At 40.3% G+C, this 20,701-nt stretch overlaps 1 protein-coding gene across 1 annotated transcript in view; it reads right to left on the bottom strand.

Annotated features, from left to right (window-relative positions):
* ATP13A4 (ATPase 13A4) overlaps positions 1-20,701 on the bottom strand; it is a 145,316-nt gene that overhangs the window by 28,168 nt on the left and 96,447 nt on the right. The window contains exons 11-18 of the mRNA XM_027108707.1: positions 20,224-20,381; positions 19,427-19,615; positions 16,338-16,399; positions 11,381-11,531; positions 9,739-9,825; positions 9,356-9,509; positions 8,095-8,206; positions 987-1,111 (exon numbers count right to left, since the gene is read on the bottom strand). Of these exons, the coding sequence (XP_026964508.1) occupies positions 987-1,111; positions 8,095-8,206; positions 9,356-9,509; positions 9,739-9,825; positions 11,381-11,531; positions 16,338-16,399; positions 19,427-19,615; positions 20,224-20,381 (1,038 nt within the window). The remainder of the gene's footprint in view (positions 1-986; positions 1,112-8,094; positions 8,207-9,355; positions 9,510-9,738; positions 9,826-11,380; positions 11,532-16,337; positions 16,400-19,426; positions 19,616-20,223; positions 20,382-20,701) is intronic.

Genomic DNA, 20,701 nt, shown 5'->3' with positions numbered 1-20,701 from the left:
TACTCCAATAAATTTTTTTTTAAGTACTCTAACCCAAACATCCTATACCCAGGCAAGACATCATTCACCTATCAGAGCAAAGAAAGATAATTCAGGGTATATAAAAGATCAGAGAGCATATCACCCTTCCAACTCATCCAAGGACAATTCTTCAGAAAAATTACAACCAAGCAAGGAAAGAAGCAGAACAGAAATTTCAATATGAAAGAAGAAGTGAAGAGGGAGTGTTGTGAGCGATGAGCTCTTACTTCTACATAAATCTAACTGGTAAAGGATAGATTGTGAGACTGCGTAAAATGAGTGCTAAATAAAAATTTTGAAACAGAAGGGTCATAATGTAAGGGGAATTCTAATAAGTAGTAAACTAACTCAGCAGCACCTAGAAGTTGGGCAGAGGGGCTAAGAAGGGAGAGGGAAAAAGTGATCCAAAAGTCTCTTGGATTGGAGGGTGTGGTAGTGGAGGGGGGTGGAGAAGCTCCAAAGGGGAGGTGAACGTATTCTCGAGTTCCCAACATCAAATTGGGTTCAAGGACAGTGGGATAGGGAGAGAGTGCTTTGGTGGGACAAGACTGTATCTTGATGCCAGAATTCATAGAGTTAAATGCATCTGACTTCCATTTAATAATAAATATCAACATCTTTGCATGGCTTATGTCTTCTTATTCAGGTGTTATTTCAAACGTTCCCTCTCAGAAAGGACACCTCATCTAAAGTAGCTGGTCAGACACACTTTACCACATCACCTGTTTTATGTATCTCATAACACTTATTGGTAGCAGTTTATTCAATTGAATGATTGATTTTCTATCTTAACCCACGTAAAAGGATGCTCAGAGTAATAACTTTGCCTATTTTGTTGTCCAGGTCCAGTGTCTAGAACAGTGTCTGGCCCATAGTAGCAAGTCAACAAGATTTGCTAAATGAGTGAATCTCTGTCTATTTCCACATCAAATTCTTCCTGTTTTCACACACACTTTGTTCTATACCTGTGATCATTACAGTCCTTATCTGGGCTGAGATGAGCTCTTCCAGGGCAGGTTTTGTCTCTTCCTTCAGTCGATTCTCCAAGATCAGCAATCCCAGAAATATCAGGTCTGATTCTACCTGGTCCCTGGAAGTATATGGATGATGGAACAGAAATCACACATTACAGTCTTTCTTACAGGAAGCAAAACAAAAACAAAGTCAGATATCTTCCTCTCAGAGTGGTCCCCACTCACTCATTCACGCACCATTCCTGGGACACTGAATGTGTGCAGAAACTATCCAGAAAGAAAACAGGAGGGGGCACAAGGATATAGAGACTTTTGTTCTGACAGAACTGAAATGAAGAGAGGATGCTTATTAAGGATGAGATTAACTTTAATCTTTGTAGAGAATGAATTAAATGACCACAAAGCTGTCTTCCATCTTCTGTGGTGATTTTCATCACCATACCTGTTAACAGCCACCAGAGAGTTCTAGCTCTGGGAGAAAACACCATAAGTGAGGTGAGGCGCCTTCAAGATGGTGGAGGAGTAAGATGTGGAGAACAACTTCCACCCCACAAATAAATCAGAAATACATCTACATGTGGAACATCTACTACAAAACACCTACTGAACGCTGGCAGAAGACCTCAGACATCCCAAAAGCAAGAAACTCCCCACGTACATGGCCATGTGGCTGACAGGGTCTTGGTGCTCTGGCCGGGTATCAGGCCTCTAAGGTTGGAGAGCCGAGTTCAGGACATTGGTCCACCAGAGACCTCCTGGCCCCATGTAATATCAAACGGTGAAAGCTCTCCCAGAGATCTCCATCTCAACGACCAGCAAGGTACAGTGATGGACACCCTATGCCAAACAACTAGCAAGACAGGAACACAATCCCACCCATTAGCAGAGAAGCTGCCTAAAATCATAATAAGTTCACAGACACCACAAAACACACCACCAGACATGGTCCTGCCCACCAGAATGACAAGATCCAGCCTCATCCACCAGAACACAGGCACTAGTCCCCTCCACCATAAAGCCTACACAACCCACTGAACCAACCTTAGCCACTGGGGGCAGACACCAAAAACAACGGGAACTATGAACCTGCAGCCTGAAAGAAGGAGACCCCAAACACAGTCAGTTAAGCAAAGTGAGAAGACAGAGAAACACACAGCAGATGGAGGAGCAAGGCAAAAACCCACCAGACAAAACAAATGAAGAGGAAATAGGCAGTCTACCTGAAAAATAATTCAGAGTAATGATAGTAAAGTTGATTCCAAATCTTAGAAATAGAATGGAGAAAATACAAGAAACGTTTAACAAGGACCTAGAACTAAAGAGCAAATAAACAATGATGAACAACACAATAAATGAAATAAAAAATTATCTAGAAGGAATGGATAGCAGAATAACTGAGGCAGAAGAACGATAAGTGACCTGGAAGATAAAATAGTGGAAATAACACAGAGCAGAATAAAGAAAAAAGAATGAAAAGAATTGAGGACAATCTCAGAGACCACTTCGACAACATTAAACACACCAACATTCAAATTATAGGGGTCCCAGAAGAAGAAGAGAAAAAGAAAGGGATGGAGAAAATATTTGAAGAGATTATAGTTGAAAACTTCCCCAATATGGGTAAGGAAATAGTCAATCAAGTCCAGGAAGGGCAGAGAGTCCCATACAGGATAAATCCAAGGAGAAACATGCCATGATACATATTAATCAGACTATCAAAAATTAAATACAAAGAAAAAATATTAAAAGCAGCAAGAGAAAGGCAACAATTAACATACAAGAAAATCCCCATAAGGTTAACAGCTGATCTTTTAGCAGAAACTCTGCAAGCCAGAAGGGGGTGGCAGGACATATTTAAAGTGATGAAAGGGAAAAACCTACAGACAAGATTATTCTACACAGCAATGATATCATTCAGATTTGAGGGAGAAAATAAAATCTTTACAGATAATCAAAAGCTGAGAATTCAGCACCACCAAACCAGCTTTACAACAAGTGCTAAAAAACTTCTCTAGGCAGAAACACAAAATAAGGAAAAGACTTAAAATAACAAACCCAAAACAATTAAGAAAGTGGTAACAGGAAAATACATATCGATAACTACTTTAAATGTAAATGGATTAAATGCTCCAACCAAAAGACATAGACTGGCTGAATGGATACAAAAACAAGACCCGTACATATGCTGTCTACAAGAGACTGGCTTCAGACCTAGGGACACATACAGACTGAAAGTGAGGAGATGGAAAAAGGTATTCCATGCAAATGGAAATCAAAAGAAAGCTGGAGTAGCAATTCTCATATCAGACAAATAGGCTTTAAAATAAAGACTATTACAAGAGACAAAGAAGGACACTATATAATGATCAAGGGAGCAATCCAAGAAGAAGATATAACAATTGTAAATATGTATGCACCCAACATAGGAGAACCTCAATACATAACACAAATGCTAACAGCCATAAAAGGGGAAATCGACAGTAACAAAATAATAGTAGGGGACTTAAACACCCCACTTTCACCATTGGACAGATCATCCAAAATTAAAATAAATAAGGAAACACAAGCTTTAAACGACACATTAGATGAGGTGGACAAATTGATATTTATAGGACATTCCATGCAAAAACAACAGAATACACTTTCTTCTCAAGTGCTCATGGAACATTCCCCAGGATAGATCCTATCTTCAGTCACAAATCAAGCCTTGGTAAATTTAAGGAAATTGAAATCATATCAAGTATCTTTTCTGACCACAACGCTATGAGACTAGATATCAAGTACAGGAAAAAAATCTGTAAAAAATACAAACACATGGAGGTTAAACAATACACTACTAAATAACCAAGAGATCACTGAAGAAATCAAAGAGGAAATCAAAAAATACCTAGAAGCAAATGACAATTAAGACAGGATGACTCAAAACCTATGGGATGCAGCAAAAACAGTTGTAAGAGGGAAGTTTATGGCAATACAATCCTACCTAAAGAAACAAGAAACATCTCAACTAAACAACCTAACCCTACAGCTAAAGCAATTAGAGAAAGAAAAACAAAAAACCCCCAAAGTTAGCAGAAGGAAAGAAATCATAAAGATCAGATCAGAAATAAATGAAAAAGAAATGAAGGAAACAGTAGCAAAGATCAATAAAACTAAAAGCTGGTTCTTTGAGAAGATAAACAAAATTGATAAACCATGAGCCAGACTCATCAAGAAAAAAAGGGACAAGACTCTAATCAACAGAATTAGAAATTAAAAAGGAGAAGTAACAACTGACATGCAGAAATACAAAGGCTCATGAGAGATTACTACAAGCAACTGTATGCCAATAAAATGCACAGCTTGGAAGAAATGTACAAATTCTTAGAAAAGCACAACCTTCCAAGACTGAATCAGGCAGAAAGAGAAAATATAAACAGACCAATCACAAGCACTGAAATTGAGACTGTGATTAAAAATCTTCTAACAAACAAAAGGCCAGGACCAGATGGCATCACAGGCAAATTCTATTAAACATTTAGAGAAGAGCTAACACCTATCCTTCTCAAACTCTTCCAAAATATATCAGAAGGAGGAACACTCCCAAACTCATTCTACGAGGCCACCATCACCCAGATACCAAAACCAAAGATGCCACAAAGAAAGAAAACTACAGGCTAATATCACTGATGAACATACATGCAAAAATCATCAACAAAATACTAGCAAACAGAATCCAACAGCACACTAAAAGGATCATACACCATAATCAAGTGGGGTTTATCCCAGGAATGCAAGGATACTTCAAAATATACAAATCGGGCTTCCCTGGTGGCGCAGTGGTTGAGAGTCCGCCTGCTGACGCAGGGGATGCGGGTTCGTGCCCTGGCCCGGGAAGATCCCACATGCCGTGGAGCGGCTGGGCCCATGAGCCATGGCCGCTGAGCCTGCGCGTCCGGAGCCTGTGCTCCACAACGGGAGAGGCCACAACAGTGAGAGGCTTGCGTACCGCAAAAAAAAAATAAATAAATAAAATAAAAATATACAAATCAATCAATGTGATACACCATATTAACAAATTGAAGGAGGAAAACCATTGATCATCTCAATAGATACAGAAAAACTTTTGACAAATTTCAAAACCAATTTATGATAAAACCCCTCAGAAAGTAGGCACAGAGGGAACTTACCTCAAAATAATAAAGGCCATATATGACAAACCACAGCCAACGTCGTTCTCAATGGTGAAAAATTGAAACCATTTCCACTAAGATCAGGAACAAGACAAGGTTGCTCATTCTCACCACTATTATTCAACATAGTTTTGAAAGTTTTAGGCACAGCAGTTAGAGAAGAAAAAGAAATAAAAGGAATCCAAATCAGAAAAGAAGTAAAACTGTGACTGTTTTCAGGTGACATGATACTATACATAGAGAATCCGAAAGATGCTACCAGAAAACTACTAGAGCTAATCAATGAATCTGGTAAAGTAGCAGGATACAAAACTGACGCACAGACTTCCCTGGTGGCGCAGTGGTTGAGAGTCTGCCTGCCAATGCAGGGGAGACGGGTTCATGCCTCGGTCTGGGAAGATCCCACGTGTCGCAGAGCGGCTGGGCCCGTGAGCCATGGCCGCTGAGCCTGCGCGTCCGGAGCCTGTGCTCCGCAACGGGAGAGGCCACGACAGTGAGAGGCCCACGTACCACAAAAAAAAAAAACCAAAAAACTAATGCACAGAAATCTCTTGCATTCCTATACACTAATGATGAAATATCTGAAAGAGAAATTAAGGAAACACTCCCATTTACCCCTGCAACAAAAAGAAAAAAATACCTAGGTATAAACCTACCTAAGGAGACAAAAGACCTGTATGCCGAAAACTATAAGACACTGATGAAAGAAATTAAAGACTATACAAACAGATGGCGAGATATACCATGTTCTCGGATTGGAAGAATGAACATTGTGAAAAATGACTATACTACCCAAAGCAATCTACAGAATCAATGCAATCCCTATCAAACTACCAATAGCATTTTTCACAGAACTAGAACAAAACATTTCACAATTTGTATGGAATCACAACAGACCCCGAATAGCCAAAGCAATCTTGAGAAAGAAAAAAGGAGCTGGAGGAATCAGGCTCCCTGATTTCACACTGTACTACAAAGCTACAATAATCAAGGCAGTATGGTACTGGCACAAAAACAGAAATATAGATCAATGGAACAGGATAGAAAGCTCAGAGATAAATCCATGCACGTTTGGTCACCTTATCTTTGATAAAGGAGGCAAGAATATACATGGAGAAATGACAGCCTCTTCAATAAGTGGTGCTGGGAAAACTGGACAGCTACATGTAAAAGAATGAAATTAGAACACTTCCTAACACCATACACAAAAATAAACTGAAAACGGATTAAAGGCCTAAATGTAAGGCCAGACACTATAAAAGTCTTAGAGGAAAACACTCTAGAGGAGAACACTTAGAGGCAGAACACTCCATGACATAAAACACAGCAAGATCCTTTTGGACCCATCTCCTAGAGAAATGGAAATAGAAACAAAAATAAACAAAGGGACATAGTGAAACTTAAGAGCTTTTGCACAGCAAAGGAAACCATAAACTAGACGAAAAGACAACCGTCAGAATCGGAGAAAATATTTGCAAATGATGCAACTGACAAAGGATTAATCTCCAAAATATACAAGCAGCTCATGCAGCTCAATATCAAAAAAAAAAAACAACCCAATCCAAAAATGGGTAGAAGACCTAAATAGACTTTTCTCCGAAGAATATATAGAGATTGCCAGCAAACACACAAAAGGATGCTCAACATCGCTAATCATTAGAGAAATGCAAATCAAAACTACAATGAGGTATCACCTCACACTGGTCAGAATGGCCATCATCAAAAAATCTACAAACAATAAATGCTGGAGAGGGTGTGGAGAAAAGGGAACCCTCTTGCACTGTTGGTGGGAATGTAAACTGATACAGCCACTATGGAGAACAGTACGGAGGTTCGTCAAAAAGTAAAAAAAGAACTATCATATGGTCCAGCAATCCCACTACTGAGCATATACCCTGAGAAAACCATAATTCAAAAAGAGTCATGTACCACAAAGTTCATTGCAGCACTATTTACAATAGCCAGGACATGGAAGCAACCTAAGTGTCCATCGACAGATGAATGGATAAAGAAGATGTGGCACATATATACAATAGAATATTACTCAGCCATAAAAAGAAACGAAATTGAGCCATTTGTAATGAGGTGGATAGACCTAGAGTCTGTCATACAGAGTGAAGTAAGTCAGAAAGAGAAAGACAAATAGCGTATGCTAACACGTATATCTGGAATTTAAGAAAAAAAAATGTCATGAAGAACCTAGGGGTAAGACAGGAATAAAGACACAGACCTACTAGAGAACGGACTTGAGGATATGGGGAGGGGGAAGGGTGAGCTGTGACAAAGCGAGAGAGAGGCATGGACATATATACACTACCAAACGTAAGGTAGATAGCTAGTGGGAAGCAGCACAGGGATATCAGCTCGGTGCTTTGTGACCGCCTGGAGGGGTGGGATGGGGAGGGTGGGAGGGAGGGAGACGCAAGAGGGAAGAGATATGGGAACGTATGTATATGTATAACTGATTCACTTTGTTATAAAGCAGAAACTAACACACCATTGTAAAGCAATTATACCCCAATAAAGATGTTAAAAAAAAAATAAAAAATAATAAAATCCCAAAATAGCTAATTAATTACCAAAAATAATTTAAAACCAAACTTATATTTGGTTCAAAATGGGGGCATGACCACAATTTCAAACCCTCTGAAACATGGGCTGTATTCGTATATCTGTCTTCACAAAGCTGTACAATCACATCATACTTTACCATTTATACAGCTATTTCTCATCAGTTCTCCCAGTCAGTGTTCACATCAGCTTTGTGATTTAGGCAGGGCAGGGATGACTATATCCCCATTTACTGAGTTCAGAGGCATTTCAGGCACACAAATTCAGTAAGCTGTGTTGCTGGGTCCACTGCCCAGTCTGGTGCGTCTTCCCACGAAACCATTCTGCTTTATCAAAATTCCCCCCACCCCATGTACCTCATCAAGGCAGTGGTATGATGGTCCATTTCCAGCTTTTTGTAGGCCAGTCCTATGACCCGGAAGCCCTGTGTCGTGTAAATCTGAAGTTCACTAACAAAACTAGTTGGTACTGTTCAGAAAATAACACAAGATTAGTATGCAATATGAACTCAGCTAGAACTGGGAGAGAAATTCTTTACAAAGAGATCCAACTCTTGCCCAAGAAAACACACCTTTAAAAATGTACACAAACAAGTCAGTGGGAATGTTAAATATTTCTACATTGTCACGATTGGCCTCTTGGGATCCAGTGAAGCAGAAATGAAAAGGAAGCATTCAAAAAACAGAAAGAAGAAGAAGAATGGGAAAAGTGTATGATTCTTTTTTTCTCCAGTTTAACCATCAAATATTTATTGAGTCTACTATGGGTCAGGAATTAGCTATGTGGAGATTGCACTGCAATTGCCACTCTGAGGATCTTTGTCTAGTAGGGTAACAGCCAGTAGACTAACAATACAATCGAATGAGATCCTTGCTATGATCCAGGCAGTTACAGCACGCTATGGAAACACTTGCTGCATCTATCAGACAGGGAGGATGTGATTAGATGGAGAAGGGAAAGGGCATTTTGGCTGAGGGAGCATCATGTGCTCAGGCACAGGGCCATGAGACAGCAAACCTTGATAGTTCATCTCAGGCGGAGCACAGGATGTGAAGATAGGAGTGGTAAGGAAACCCTGGGAAGTTTGATAGGAGTCAGATCATGAAGGCCTTAGATATGATCCTAAAGGAGATTATCCTGGAGTCTATGAGAAGCAATCAAAGAATGAAAGCAGGAATGTGCTAACATAATTACACTGTGTGACAGAAAAACCAATCTGGTCACAGTGTGAAGGGTGAATTAGAGTAGGGGACACTGTGGGGCAGGGAACAAATTCACCAACTATGAAGTGATCCAGTGGAGGGATGATGAGGGCCTGAGGTGATGGAGTGACAGGGCCATGGATTAGCAATTGACAAGACAGAGGCACTGAGGGAGAGAGAGGAATCCAGGAAGAATCCTAAACTGGGATGGGGGAGTAGTACTTTCATTCACTAAGATGGGAAATAGAGAGAGTGAGAAAGATAAGCTTGGTTTTGGTACCGAGTTTGAGATGCCAGTGAGTCATCCAATTGGTGATGGCCAGTAGGCAACTGGATTCATTGATCAAATGCTGAGGGGACATATGTGGGTTGGAAATACAGATTTGCCCATTGTAATATAAGTCTGTCCACTTACCTGTCTCAGGTTGGCAAAAGCTGGCCACCCTCTCTGGTGCACCTTTCATGAACGCCAGCCAATCACCCCCCATCTCTTGGACAATGACTGTCATCCTCTGCAGCGCTGACGAGAATGGGAACTGATGCAGGATTGCAATTCCTTCCACTGGGACCTGGGTGAGGGATGGGGAATGGAGAGGGACACACCACATAGCTTCTAGCTATTGGAAATTAATTACTCCTTTTCCAATCCTTAGCTTAGCAAATAAGGGAAACAAGGTTTCACCAATTTTCACATGTGGAATTCAAAGAAGACACATCTCTGAGCTTTCAAAATTGTGGGTCTCCCAGGACTTTCCTTCTGAGTTGGGTTTTGTGGGGTGGAGAGCAGGCAGGGCTTACCTGGCTGGCTGTTTTGCAGGGCTTAACAACCATGGCGCATGCCGGCGCTCCCTTGATGTGGAAATCATGCCCGGAAACCACCATTTCCTATTTCAAACAGGATGTTTCATTGTAGAGATTTCTTTCTTGTTCAAACCCTTGCTCAAACCCTTCCCTTGAGAAAATCTCAAGCCGTCTCAATATTTTCTCCTCCCTCAGCTACACGGAGGTGAACCAGACTTAATTCGCCACACACAAAAATAATGCATCGGAAATGCTAGGAACTTGAAGGGCAGACACTTCTGAATTATTCATGCAATTTCTCCTGCTTTCTCTGCTGGAAGGTGCTGCATAAAGGCTCATTCTCCATTTCTGAAGGGCTTAACTTGAAAACACTGAGCGTGAATAGCCCGCACCTTTCTGCCTTCTTTCTCCTGGTTCACTCTCCTGCTCTTCGCTCTCTGTCTAATTTGGATTGATGATGCCCACGGTACAGCAGGGCAGGGACTGTGATGTATGTGGTTAATGTTCAGTAAACACTCGGGAATTGCTATAATAAAGACCCTAAATTATAGTCAGAGGAACCTTTTACTCAAAGATGCCAAAATGCTTTATAATCATCTCATTGAGTGGCAGAAAAAAATCTCAGAGAAGAAATTATAATCCCTACTTAAAGGTACAGAAACAGTAACCCAAGAAGGATGGAGACAGTTACATCAGACTGCTACAGAACCATGCCCTATTAGCGATGGAAGGGACGCTAAAGATTGTCTCCTTCAGTGGGGCTCACACATGTATCACAGGGGCCTGGAGCTGAACCAGGCTATACGGGGGGGAGGCGGGCTTGTAGCTAAGTAGGTGGGGATGTGTGTTCCCTAAGCTGTGCTTTACTCCCCATTTTGCTATCTCAACCAGAGTAACTCCAACGATTTGTTTCGTGTAGGATGCTTTTGAATAAAATTTCCTTTTAAGAAAAGATTCCAGCTTTTTTGTTTTCTTTTAGGTGAACACTGCTGGTCTAATTCAATCCCCTCATTTTAAAGTTATGGAAAACCCCAACAGGAGAGATGACCTCACGAGGTGAAGGAGTCAATCAGAACAGAGTCAAGACTAGAACCGGGAGAGCCGGATTCCTCCTCCTGAACAAGGCCATTTGATCTGAAATCTACTTCAGAGTCTCAACAAAATCCCTCATGGTTTTCCTTTTCATTGTCTAGTCTTAGAGACAAAATTAATACTAAAGTAGTAGGAATAAAACTCCTGGTAACAACGAATTATCCTAAGCACTGGGGACAGTGATGTTTCCTAATCCCCATGTTCTAGATAACTCTGAAACCAGACATGGCTCATACTACAGCTGGAAAGGGTTAGAAAATAATTATATAATAATTATACTAATACTATTGAGCTGGTAATATATTCCAGGCACAGCACCAGGGATTTTTTTTAATGCGTCCTTCCACTTAATCCTCGCAATAACCCTAATATGGAAATACACTGTACAGAGGAGAAAACTGGGGCTCGGATGAGTTTGCCCCTCACTGCCATATGTACTCCATATTGGAGACCTCACATTTTTATGAGTATTGAATAGCTATGATAACACCTGGCTTGGTCTGGCAGTGAAGAAGCTTCTTAGAATCTTTGCAGAACAGAAGCTTACCCAGGTAGTGGCTTCAAACATTTTGAGGTCCAGTGGGTCTCCATGGATGGTCCCATCCAGGAGGATCAGAGAATGGCAGCTGGCCATGGCTGCGTACAGTGGGCCCCATGGCAAAGCCTTGCCGGAGGCAAAGCTGTGGACTTCCTGGAAGCTAAAGGAGAAAAGGGAAAGGGCTTTAGTCTATTCCTGCAGGCCAGAATGGAGCTTCTGGATGGAGGTGACCATCCTTTTAAAAAATAAGTTGATATACTTTGTTACATTACATATCTACACTCTAATCTCCCCAAATGAATAGTGCTTCCTTCATCCATCATCCTTACATAAGTTCAATGAGTATGAGAAAAAGTCCTGAGGTTCTCTCAAGCTCTTTCTTCCCTCTTTTCCTTCACGTCTCTCTGGCACTGATTTAAATCCAGAGGTACAGAAAGAGCTAGAAGTATCACCCTTAGTTCTAAGTGCGTCCACTCCCACCTGAGCTTCCAGACCACTTTATCTCTTATGCTGTGAGACAGAACAGGCTAGCTCATACTATAGCTACTTGTGTATATCTGTGTATCTCCTTCAATCTATTCTTCAGGGCAGGGCTGTCTCTTCCATATCTCTCTCTCCAACATATCTGATGTTTGGCCCACAGCAGACAGTCAACAAATTTAAGAGCAAATAAATGAATGAGTTGGTTACTGGAAATTTGAAAGACCATAATGGTAAAGAAATGAATTTTTTTTTTTTTTTTGCAGTACGTGGGCCTCTCACTGTCGCGGCCTCTCCTGTTGCTGAGCATAGGCTCCGGACGCGCAGGCTCAGCGGCCATGGCTCACGGGCCCAGCCGCTCCGCAGCATGTGGGATCTTCCCAGACCGGGGCACGAACCCATGTCCCCTGCATCGGCAGGTGGACTCTCAACCGCTGAGCCACCAGGGAAGCCCCAAGAAATGAAATTTTTAAAAGACATTTTGAAAAGGACACGGCATTCTCCTCTTCCACCCCGGCATCTAGGATCTATATTGCAGCCATCATCACCATTGCTTTCTGTAGAAAGTCCCCTCATCTAATATCTACCGAGATACAACTCAAACATCATATGCAGGGTTCTTTTACTAACTCAGAGTTGAAGTCATCAAGTTTGGCACTGGGCCTACAAAAGGATGTCCTCTGGACCTTATTGGTCAGTCCCTTCTTACATGTTTAGCACAGTAAGTGGTTCACAAGGCAGGCCATACTATTTGGTGGACCCTGAGCGGCTGAAGGTGCTTCCTGGATTAAGGCCAAATCTGATTCTTGGAGCCAGTCAGAATCTACTTGTTCCTCCTCCTCCACATGTCAACTTCCTTCAGATCTGTGGCCAGCTTGGCTGTACCCCCTTTAATACTCCCTTCCTCTGGGATTACACAGGAACCTCTAGCTGTGCTTCCAATGTGCAGTTTCCAGACCTCTGACCTTCCTAGTTACTGTTTCTTGAAAGAATTTGTAATTTTTACTATTTACCATAGTTTGTCTTAAAACACAGTCTCCAGGATCAGACTATTATCTCTCATGATATGGACCCTGCCTTTCCTTCGGTTGCTCTAGCGTTTTGTTCCTGAAAGCATATACATCGGAATGTTAACTCGTAATTCAGCCATATTTCTTCCTGGTTTCCTCATTCAAGCTTCCTTAAGAGCTCAAAAACCTCTCAACTGAGCCTGTTGATCATATCATTATATATTGAAAGATCAAGTTATCTCAGTGGTTACAATATGTCTCTGGTATTTTAGTAAACATCTAAAAGGAAGCAGTCACCATCAGTGATGAACACAGATTCTCAAGCTCACGCTGTAAAGCAAACACAGATCAGGAAAAAAAGAATCTTATCTTTAAGATGGCACACAAACTGTCTTCCGTATGTAATTCTGAATACACAGTTCTGAGTTTGGGAGGATCGGGCCAGACCCTGGTTTGCACAAAAATAAATAGAACCCTCTGTCATCCCTGACCTTGAACTATTATTTGAATGTTTATGACTTATCAAGACCAGGTAGCTCAGGTAGACTTCCAATGACTTTGAAGTACCTGGCACATTAGGCAGGCCCTCTTTGGAAAAGATAAGAATTATTAGAAATGAGCTTACAGTTTACAATAAGATATTTAACAGCGACTAAGTCAGGTGCTGACTTCTTGCTTAGAATTTAATCTGTTTTCTCTTATTCTATCAGTTAAATTTGTCAATTAAAAAAACTTTGGGGGACTTCCCTGGTGGTCCAGTGGTTAAAAATCCGCCTTCCAATGCAAGGGACGTGAGTTCAATCCCTGGTCAGGGAACTAAGATCCCACATGCCGTGGGGCAGCTGAGACTGAGTGCCGCAACTACTGAGCCCGTGAGCTCTAGAGCCCATGTGCCACTAGAGAGCCCACATGCTGGAACTACTGAGCCTGCGCACCACAGTTAGAGAGAAGCCTGCACATCACAACGAAGAGCCCATGTGCCGTGACTAAGACCTGATGCAGCCAAATAAATAAATAAATACTTTAAAAAAAAAATTTTAAAACGTTTAATTGCTCTTTTAGTCATTTAGAGCCAACTTTGACCTTTTTGAAAGAGGGAAAGGAGGGAGGGGGTAGGACAGTGACAGGTTGGATTAATCTATCGATAATCTAAATAGTATATCAATTATTTTTATTTAAATTTGACAAGTCACTTTTAGAAACAGAAAGTTTTAAAAGTTTTGTGAATAAGAGGATGTCAATTCAATAAGGAGAAGAGCATTCAAAAGATGGAACATATTAAGTTCACTTTAAATAAACAAACATTTATTGTGAATCCACTATGTGTGCCTGCTATAGTGCTATATGGCATTAGGGACACAAATATAAATAAGAAAAAGACTGCTCTCTGAATGCTCACATATTTGAATAAATGCATATATTTTTTATAGACACTGAAACAGGAAAATACTAAAAACAAGAAGACCAGGTATATATCCAAATCTATCTTCAAGAGAAAATGAAAAGAACTTTAGAAAGTTACCACTTGTAACAGCCTCCTTCTATAGACTAAAATGGTTAGAAGCACCAGGATTAATTTTTCAACTCCAGAAATGGACTTGTTTATAAATAATACATTAATATGAAAATGTGTTAAACATATATAATTAAAACATTTTATGGATAAATCGTATGTCATTTGCATAATGCAGAAGAATCATGAGGTACCTTTTATGTATAAGATGCTTTGTGATTTAGGTTGCAAGTATGAGAGGGAAATATTTCATTAAAAAAACAAAACCTGCTGGCTTTCCGAATAAAGTCGTATTCCTTTGCCTCAAAAAAAAAAAAAAACCTGAGCTCATGCAGCTCAATATCTAAAAAACAAACAACCCCACCAAAAAATGGGAAGAAGATCTAAGCAGACATTTCTCCAAAAAAGACATACAGATGGCTAAGTGGCACATGAAAAGACGCTCAACATCACTAATTATTAGAGAAATGCAAATCAAAGCTACAATGAGATATCATCTCACACCGGTCAGAATGGCCATCATCAAAAAATCTACAAACAATAAATGCTGGAGAAGGTGTGGAGAAAATGGAACCCTCCTACCCTGTTGCTGGGGATATAAATTGATACAGCCACTATGGAGAACAGTATGGAGATTCCTTAAAAAACTAAAAATAGAGCTACCATATAATCCAGCAATCCCATTCCTGGGCATATATCTGGAGAAAACCATAATTCGAAAAGACACATGCACCCCAATGTTCATTGCAGCATTATTTGCAATAGCCAGGTCACGGAAGCAACCTAAATGCCCATCGACAGATGAATGGATAAAGAAGAAGTGGTACATATATACGATGGAATATTATTCAGCCATAAAAAGAATGAAATTGGGTCATTTGTAGGGATGTGGATGGATCTAGAGACTGTCATACAGAGTGAAGTAAGTCAGAAAGAAAAAAACAAATATTATATGTTAACGCATATATGTGGAACCTAGAAAAATGGTACAGATGAACTGGTTTGCAGGGCAGAAATTGAGACACAGATGCAGAGGACAAATGTATGGACACCAAGGGGGGAAAGTGGCAGGGGGTGGGGTGGTGGTGTGATGAATTGGGCGATTGGGATTGACATGCATATACTGATGTATATAAAATGGATGACTAATAAGGACCTGCTGTATAAAAAAATAAATAAAATGAAATTCAAAAGCAAAAAAAAAAAGACAAAAAAATTAATTAAAAAAAACCTGAAATCACCTATACCTCAATTAAAAAAAAAAAAACCCTCAAAACCTGAATTTGTCATATGTTCGTGTTCTGATAAGGCTGGAAGTTGCAGTGGGGAGAAAAAGCAGGCAGAGAAGCAAACTCAAACAAGAGAGCCCCAGCAGAGGGACATGGAAATCTTTACCACGTTAAGTTGTAAACTGCCAAAACGGAGTCCATTCTGGCTGGAAAAGAGGAGTTTCTGGCAGCCAGAAAGTAGTGTTGCCAGAACTAGAATACCAAGGAAAATGAAGTACACTAGCTGTGGTTCCACAGATGTTCCTCGTTCTGAAATTCAGTGTCTACAAGTCAGGGCAGTGTTCCTCCTAGCACATGGAAAAGCTTCAGTTTATACAAGAAATGTTACCTCCTTGAAGGACAGTGTCTTGGTACTGTCCAAATGACACACACTGGCCCTGAACTAATATGCTGACAGCAAATCACATTTTAGCAAAGATTTAAATGCAGTGTCAAAACTTGCCCTTCATCTCCTTGGTTCTGTGAGTGTCCCGGGGTTGGGACTGGGGTGGAGGAAATATGCACGTTTTAGTGAGCTTTGGAAGTAGTCAAGAAGAGAAATTAAATGAAGATACTCTGGCAGCTACTGCTCACCAAAGCCAGTGCCAAAATCTTTCCATTATTAGTATTCAGGAAGAAAAACAAAGAGTTCTGGGAAAAGAGAAATGACAATGCATTTGGTCCCAAGTACTCACCCACTCCTATCACAGGGCACGACTCCCCAGAGATCCAAGCCATCCCTTGTTAAGGTACCTGTCTAAACAGAAACAAGAGCTCGGTTGACTCTGAAGATGCAGCAGCCCCACAGTGACACTGATAAGCTATGTTTTAACAGGAAAATATATGTCACAACACATGATCAAGATCAGCTCTTCAAGGAAGGACACAATAAGGTGGGTATCTGGAGTCCTGGGTGGAAGATTTGATGAACTCACAGCAGTTGTGTGACAAGCTGGCACTTAATCTCTTTGAACTTTAGTGTTCTCAGCAATAAAGGGAAGAAAACGGTACCTGCCTTACATATTTCAGAGGCTTGTTTCGAGAACTTAACAGAAGACTGAATGGATGGGAGAGTCCTTGGTAAGCCTGCTTTTAAGAGCTATAAAATGGGTGAGTCTCCACAGATAAAGAGAACAGCCTCGTGGTTGCCAAGGATGGGGGCAGTGACGGAGGGATGGATTGGGAGTTTGGGATTAACAGATGCAAACTATTATATATAGGATGGATAAAAAACAGGGTCCTACTGTATAGCACAGGGAAATATATTCACTATCCTGTGATAAACCATAATGGAAAAGAATAAGGAAAAGAATATATATATGTATAGCTGAGTCACTTTGCTGTGCAGCAGAAACTAAACACAACATTGTAAATCAACTATACTTCAATACAATTTTTTAAAAATGGGTGAGTCCCAGCACTTATGGCAAAAGTTAAAAGTATGTCATCAGAAACAAGTAATGGAAGTAGAATTTTTCACTGTTCTAAAGAAATATTATAGTTTGCTATTTGACATCTATTTGGTAAAACGGGGTTTGTTGGTATTTCTCTCAGTGTGGTGATGAAGAGCTTGGACTGGGCTAAAACACCAGCTGTGTGACCTGGGCCAATTATTTAATCCCCCTAAACATCAGAGCCCTTATCAGTAACATGGTCATAATCATATAGGGTTGTTTTAAAAATTAAATGAGATACTACAAAGTGCTTAACTTAATGTCTGGCATAGAGTAAGAGCTGAGAATAATGATAATTGCTCATAATTATTACTTAATTTTTTATTCAAATTCATATCACAATTATCTTTCCCACCCCCTGTTTCGTTTTCCAAGTCCAAGGATAACATGATCCTAGAACCAGAACATCTTTTCTTATGATGCTAGTTTGATCACGAAATAACATTGAGATGGTGGCAACAGCCATATTAACCTTCTGTTCTTGGTAGATCTCTCTGATATTCAAGTAATTATAAAATACAAGTAATTATAAAGTAATTACAAGTAATTATAAAATACAGCTCTGATCCCATTAATTCTCTGCTTTCAAAAACCTTCACTGTACCGTTTAATGGGTACTGAGTTTCCGTTTGGGAAGAGGGAAGAAGCTCTGGAGATGGATAGTGGTGATGGTTGCACAGAAATGTGAATACAGTTAAAGCCACAGAAAAATGGTTAAAACGGTAAATTTTATGTTATGTATCTTTTGCCACAATAAAAAATAAATTAAGGAAATGGAAGGCAACAATAAAAAAAGAAGAGAAAACACCTTCAATGGCTCCCCACTCCCTAAAGAGTATGTAAAAATTTCTTAGCCATACATTTGAAGTCTACAACACCCTCTCCTGTTACTAATGTTCTGCTCTGATCAAAATCACACTCTATTGCTCTCCTGACTCCTTGCCCACATTTGCCTGCCTACAATGTCCTCGGGTTTTATATCTTTTCGAATTTTCTGTATATTATGATATTTGACATGTTACAAAATCTCTCTCTCTTTTAAATCTATTTTTAATTGTGAAAACGGTGGTTTACATTATATGTTATAACTAAAATTATATAAGTTTTGTGTGCACAGCATTATAGTTCTACTTCTGTATACCATACAGTGTGCCCACCACCAAAAGTTTAACTTAAGAAACCTTTCTGATGGACAGACTGCCTCCTTGGGACTAGCCAATTCTTAGAGATAACCAGGGTCTCGGCCAACAGCATGTCTTTGATATGCAAACTAACCAGTAAAGGAGTCATACCTTCTCTATCTGACCAGATTCCCCAGGAAACAGTCTCTCTGACTTAATCAACCCAGCGCCAGCTACAAGACAACTAAAGACCATTCCTATAGCCCAAAGCCCACCAAAATCATTCACACTAGCCAATTGTCAGCTGTGTACCCTGCTCTGTCTTGCCCTTCCTGCAGAAACTCCTATAAAGGCCATAACCCAAGCATTCCCCTCACTCCTGCTTTGCTTCGTGATCAAAATCTGGCATTCCTCCTGGGGCCTTGCCTGGTGAGACGCTTCTGTCTAGGGGAACTGTGAGTAACATTAAACTTTTCTTTCAATGGCATCGACCTCTGCCTGTGGTCACTTAGTCACCTTTATAAATTAAGAACCAGGCACAAAACAGCCCTTCATTTCCATCTTACCCTCTTACAGCTCTTACCTTCACGCCAGCACACGTGTATATAGACAAAAAGAATATATTCAGGAGAAGGTAGAATAAGAGGCTGATTGGGAGTAACTGGCATGGGATCAAGGATTATTTTAAGCAATACACTGCAGATGGGAAAATATAGTAAGGGATTGACTGGGGATTTATTTTAACCAAGTCTCATAGTAAGACACAGCTAAATAAACTCTTCCTTTTTTATTCATTCATTAATTCAATGAATATTTACTGAGCACTGACTGTGTGCCAGGTAACGGTCCTAGCATTAGGGATACAGTAGTAACGGTAATAAAAGTCTTAAATTTTGTTCTTTGCATGAGGGTATTGACTACAGAGGGACAGAATGCTATTTTAATTCATTGTGTTTCATAGAATATTAGAGGTGGAAGAACCTTAAAATATTCACCTATTCCGTCTCTACTCTTCCTTCTCTAAACCCTAGAATCTGAGAGCTCAAGAGATGTATCTGTCCTAGATCACACATCCAACCAGAGACAAAAGGAAGTCAGGTACCCAGTACCCACATCTAATGTTTCCTGCCTCACAAGAGTGTAAAGTACCTGTGCATGATGACAATGATAATAAAAATGTCACTGAGGATAAGAATGAAACACACATACCTTGTCAAAGCAGACAAGGTTTAATTGTCCACATACATTAATCCTCTGGGGGCTAATACAAAAGATGCCTCTCTTCTTCAGCCTCCGCTGGGCATAGATAATGCCTGTGGTCAGGGCAGCAGGTAGAGCGGGAGGAACCGCAATTGTGATGACATCAAGGGCTTTCTTCACCACCTCCTCCGGAGGTTCCTGGGAAGATAAAGTCCCTCTTCAGCTATTACAGATAAATCAACCGTGAACACTTTTATGCATATGACTTTTTTCTTCCTTTTTGTTTACTTCTTTAGGTCAAATTCCTAGAAATGATGTGAGTGGGTCAAACGTGGTTTAAAGGGTATGAACATGTTTAGGGCTCTCAATAGATTTTGCCAAAGTGCAATGAAAAAGCTTGTAACAGTTCATACTACTACCAGCGGAGAACAATGTACCAGTTTGCCATGATCTCACCAACACTGGGTTTTATTTTAAATTCCTCGTTTAACAGCTATAAAATACTACACTATTGGAATAAGCATCCTCAGATTGAAGATGAAAAATAGGGTAAGGAAAAGTCCAAGAGTAGAGGCATGTTGATATCTTAATAAACAAACTGTTTTATCCCACTAGATCTGATGGCTATTGCGGAACTTGGTGATCAATTGCTTATATTGGGCATCTGGGAGTATATAAGCAGGTTTCAGAGTTTGGCTTTGCTTTCCCAGGTCTGAAAACTGCGACTTATATTAAGGTCAACATGGAGAGTATAAATTACAGATGAGTGTACGTGCGCATGTAGTAAAAGAACAAAAGCTGTTTACCCCACTGAGCACATAGACGCACAAAGTATAGATCATCCCGATGGTGGCTGTCCCTACGAGGCACAGGAGGAACCTGATGGCATCCCTGTAGAGCTTAAAGTTCATCGGCTTCGGGTACAGAATAGATCTCACGAGGTCCCCCTTTGCAGTGTTGAATCCTGAAGCAGCAAACACACACCTCATACTCTCAGGATGACAAATACTACTGTTAGTGCTCTTCTAATCCTCAACACAGCCTTTGTTTTCTCTAGAGATACTTAAACAGTGCTTAAGCCCAAATGCAATTCAAGGATAATTGGCCAAATACCTAAGTGCTAGAATGGATATACCTTAGCTCTTTCAGAGCCTATTCCTCTCTGGCTTTCCTTCCTTATACTTTTAATTTCAATGCATCCCAGAGATAGGAAAGCACCGTATGGGGGCAGAGCACAGCTTTTCCAAATACAGCTTCATTTTAAGGAAAGGATTTGTAAGTGTG

The sequence above is a fragment of the Aethalodelphis obliquidens genome, unplaced genomic scaffold, assembly GCF_003676395.1.
Source record: "Aethalodelphis obliquidens isolate GAN/ISIS:26980383/991018 unplaced genomic scaffold, ASM367639v1 scaffold1, whole genome shotgun sequence".
Lineage (NCBI taxonomy): Eukaryota > Metazoa > Chordata > Mammalia > Artiodactyla > Delphinidae > Aethalodelphis > Aethalodelphis obliquidens.
The sequence above is the reverse complement of the archived record's forward strand: the minus strand, read 5'-3'. Positions and strand labels throughout refer to the sequence as shown.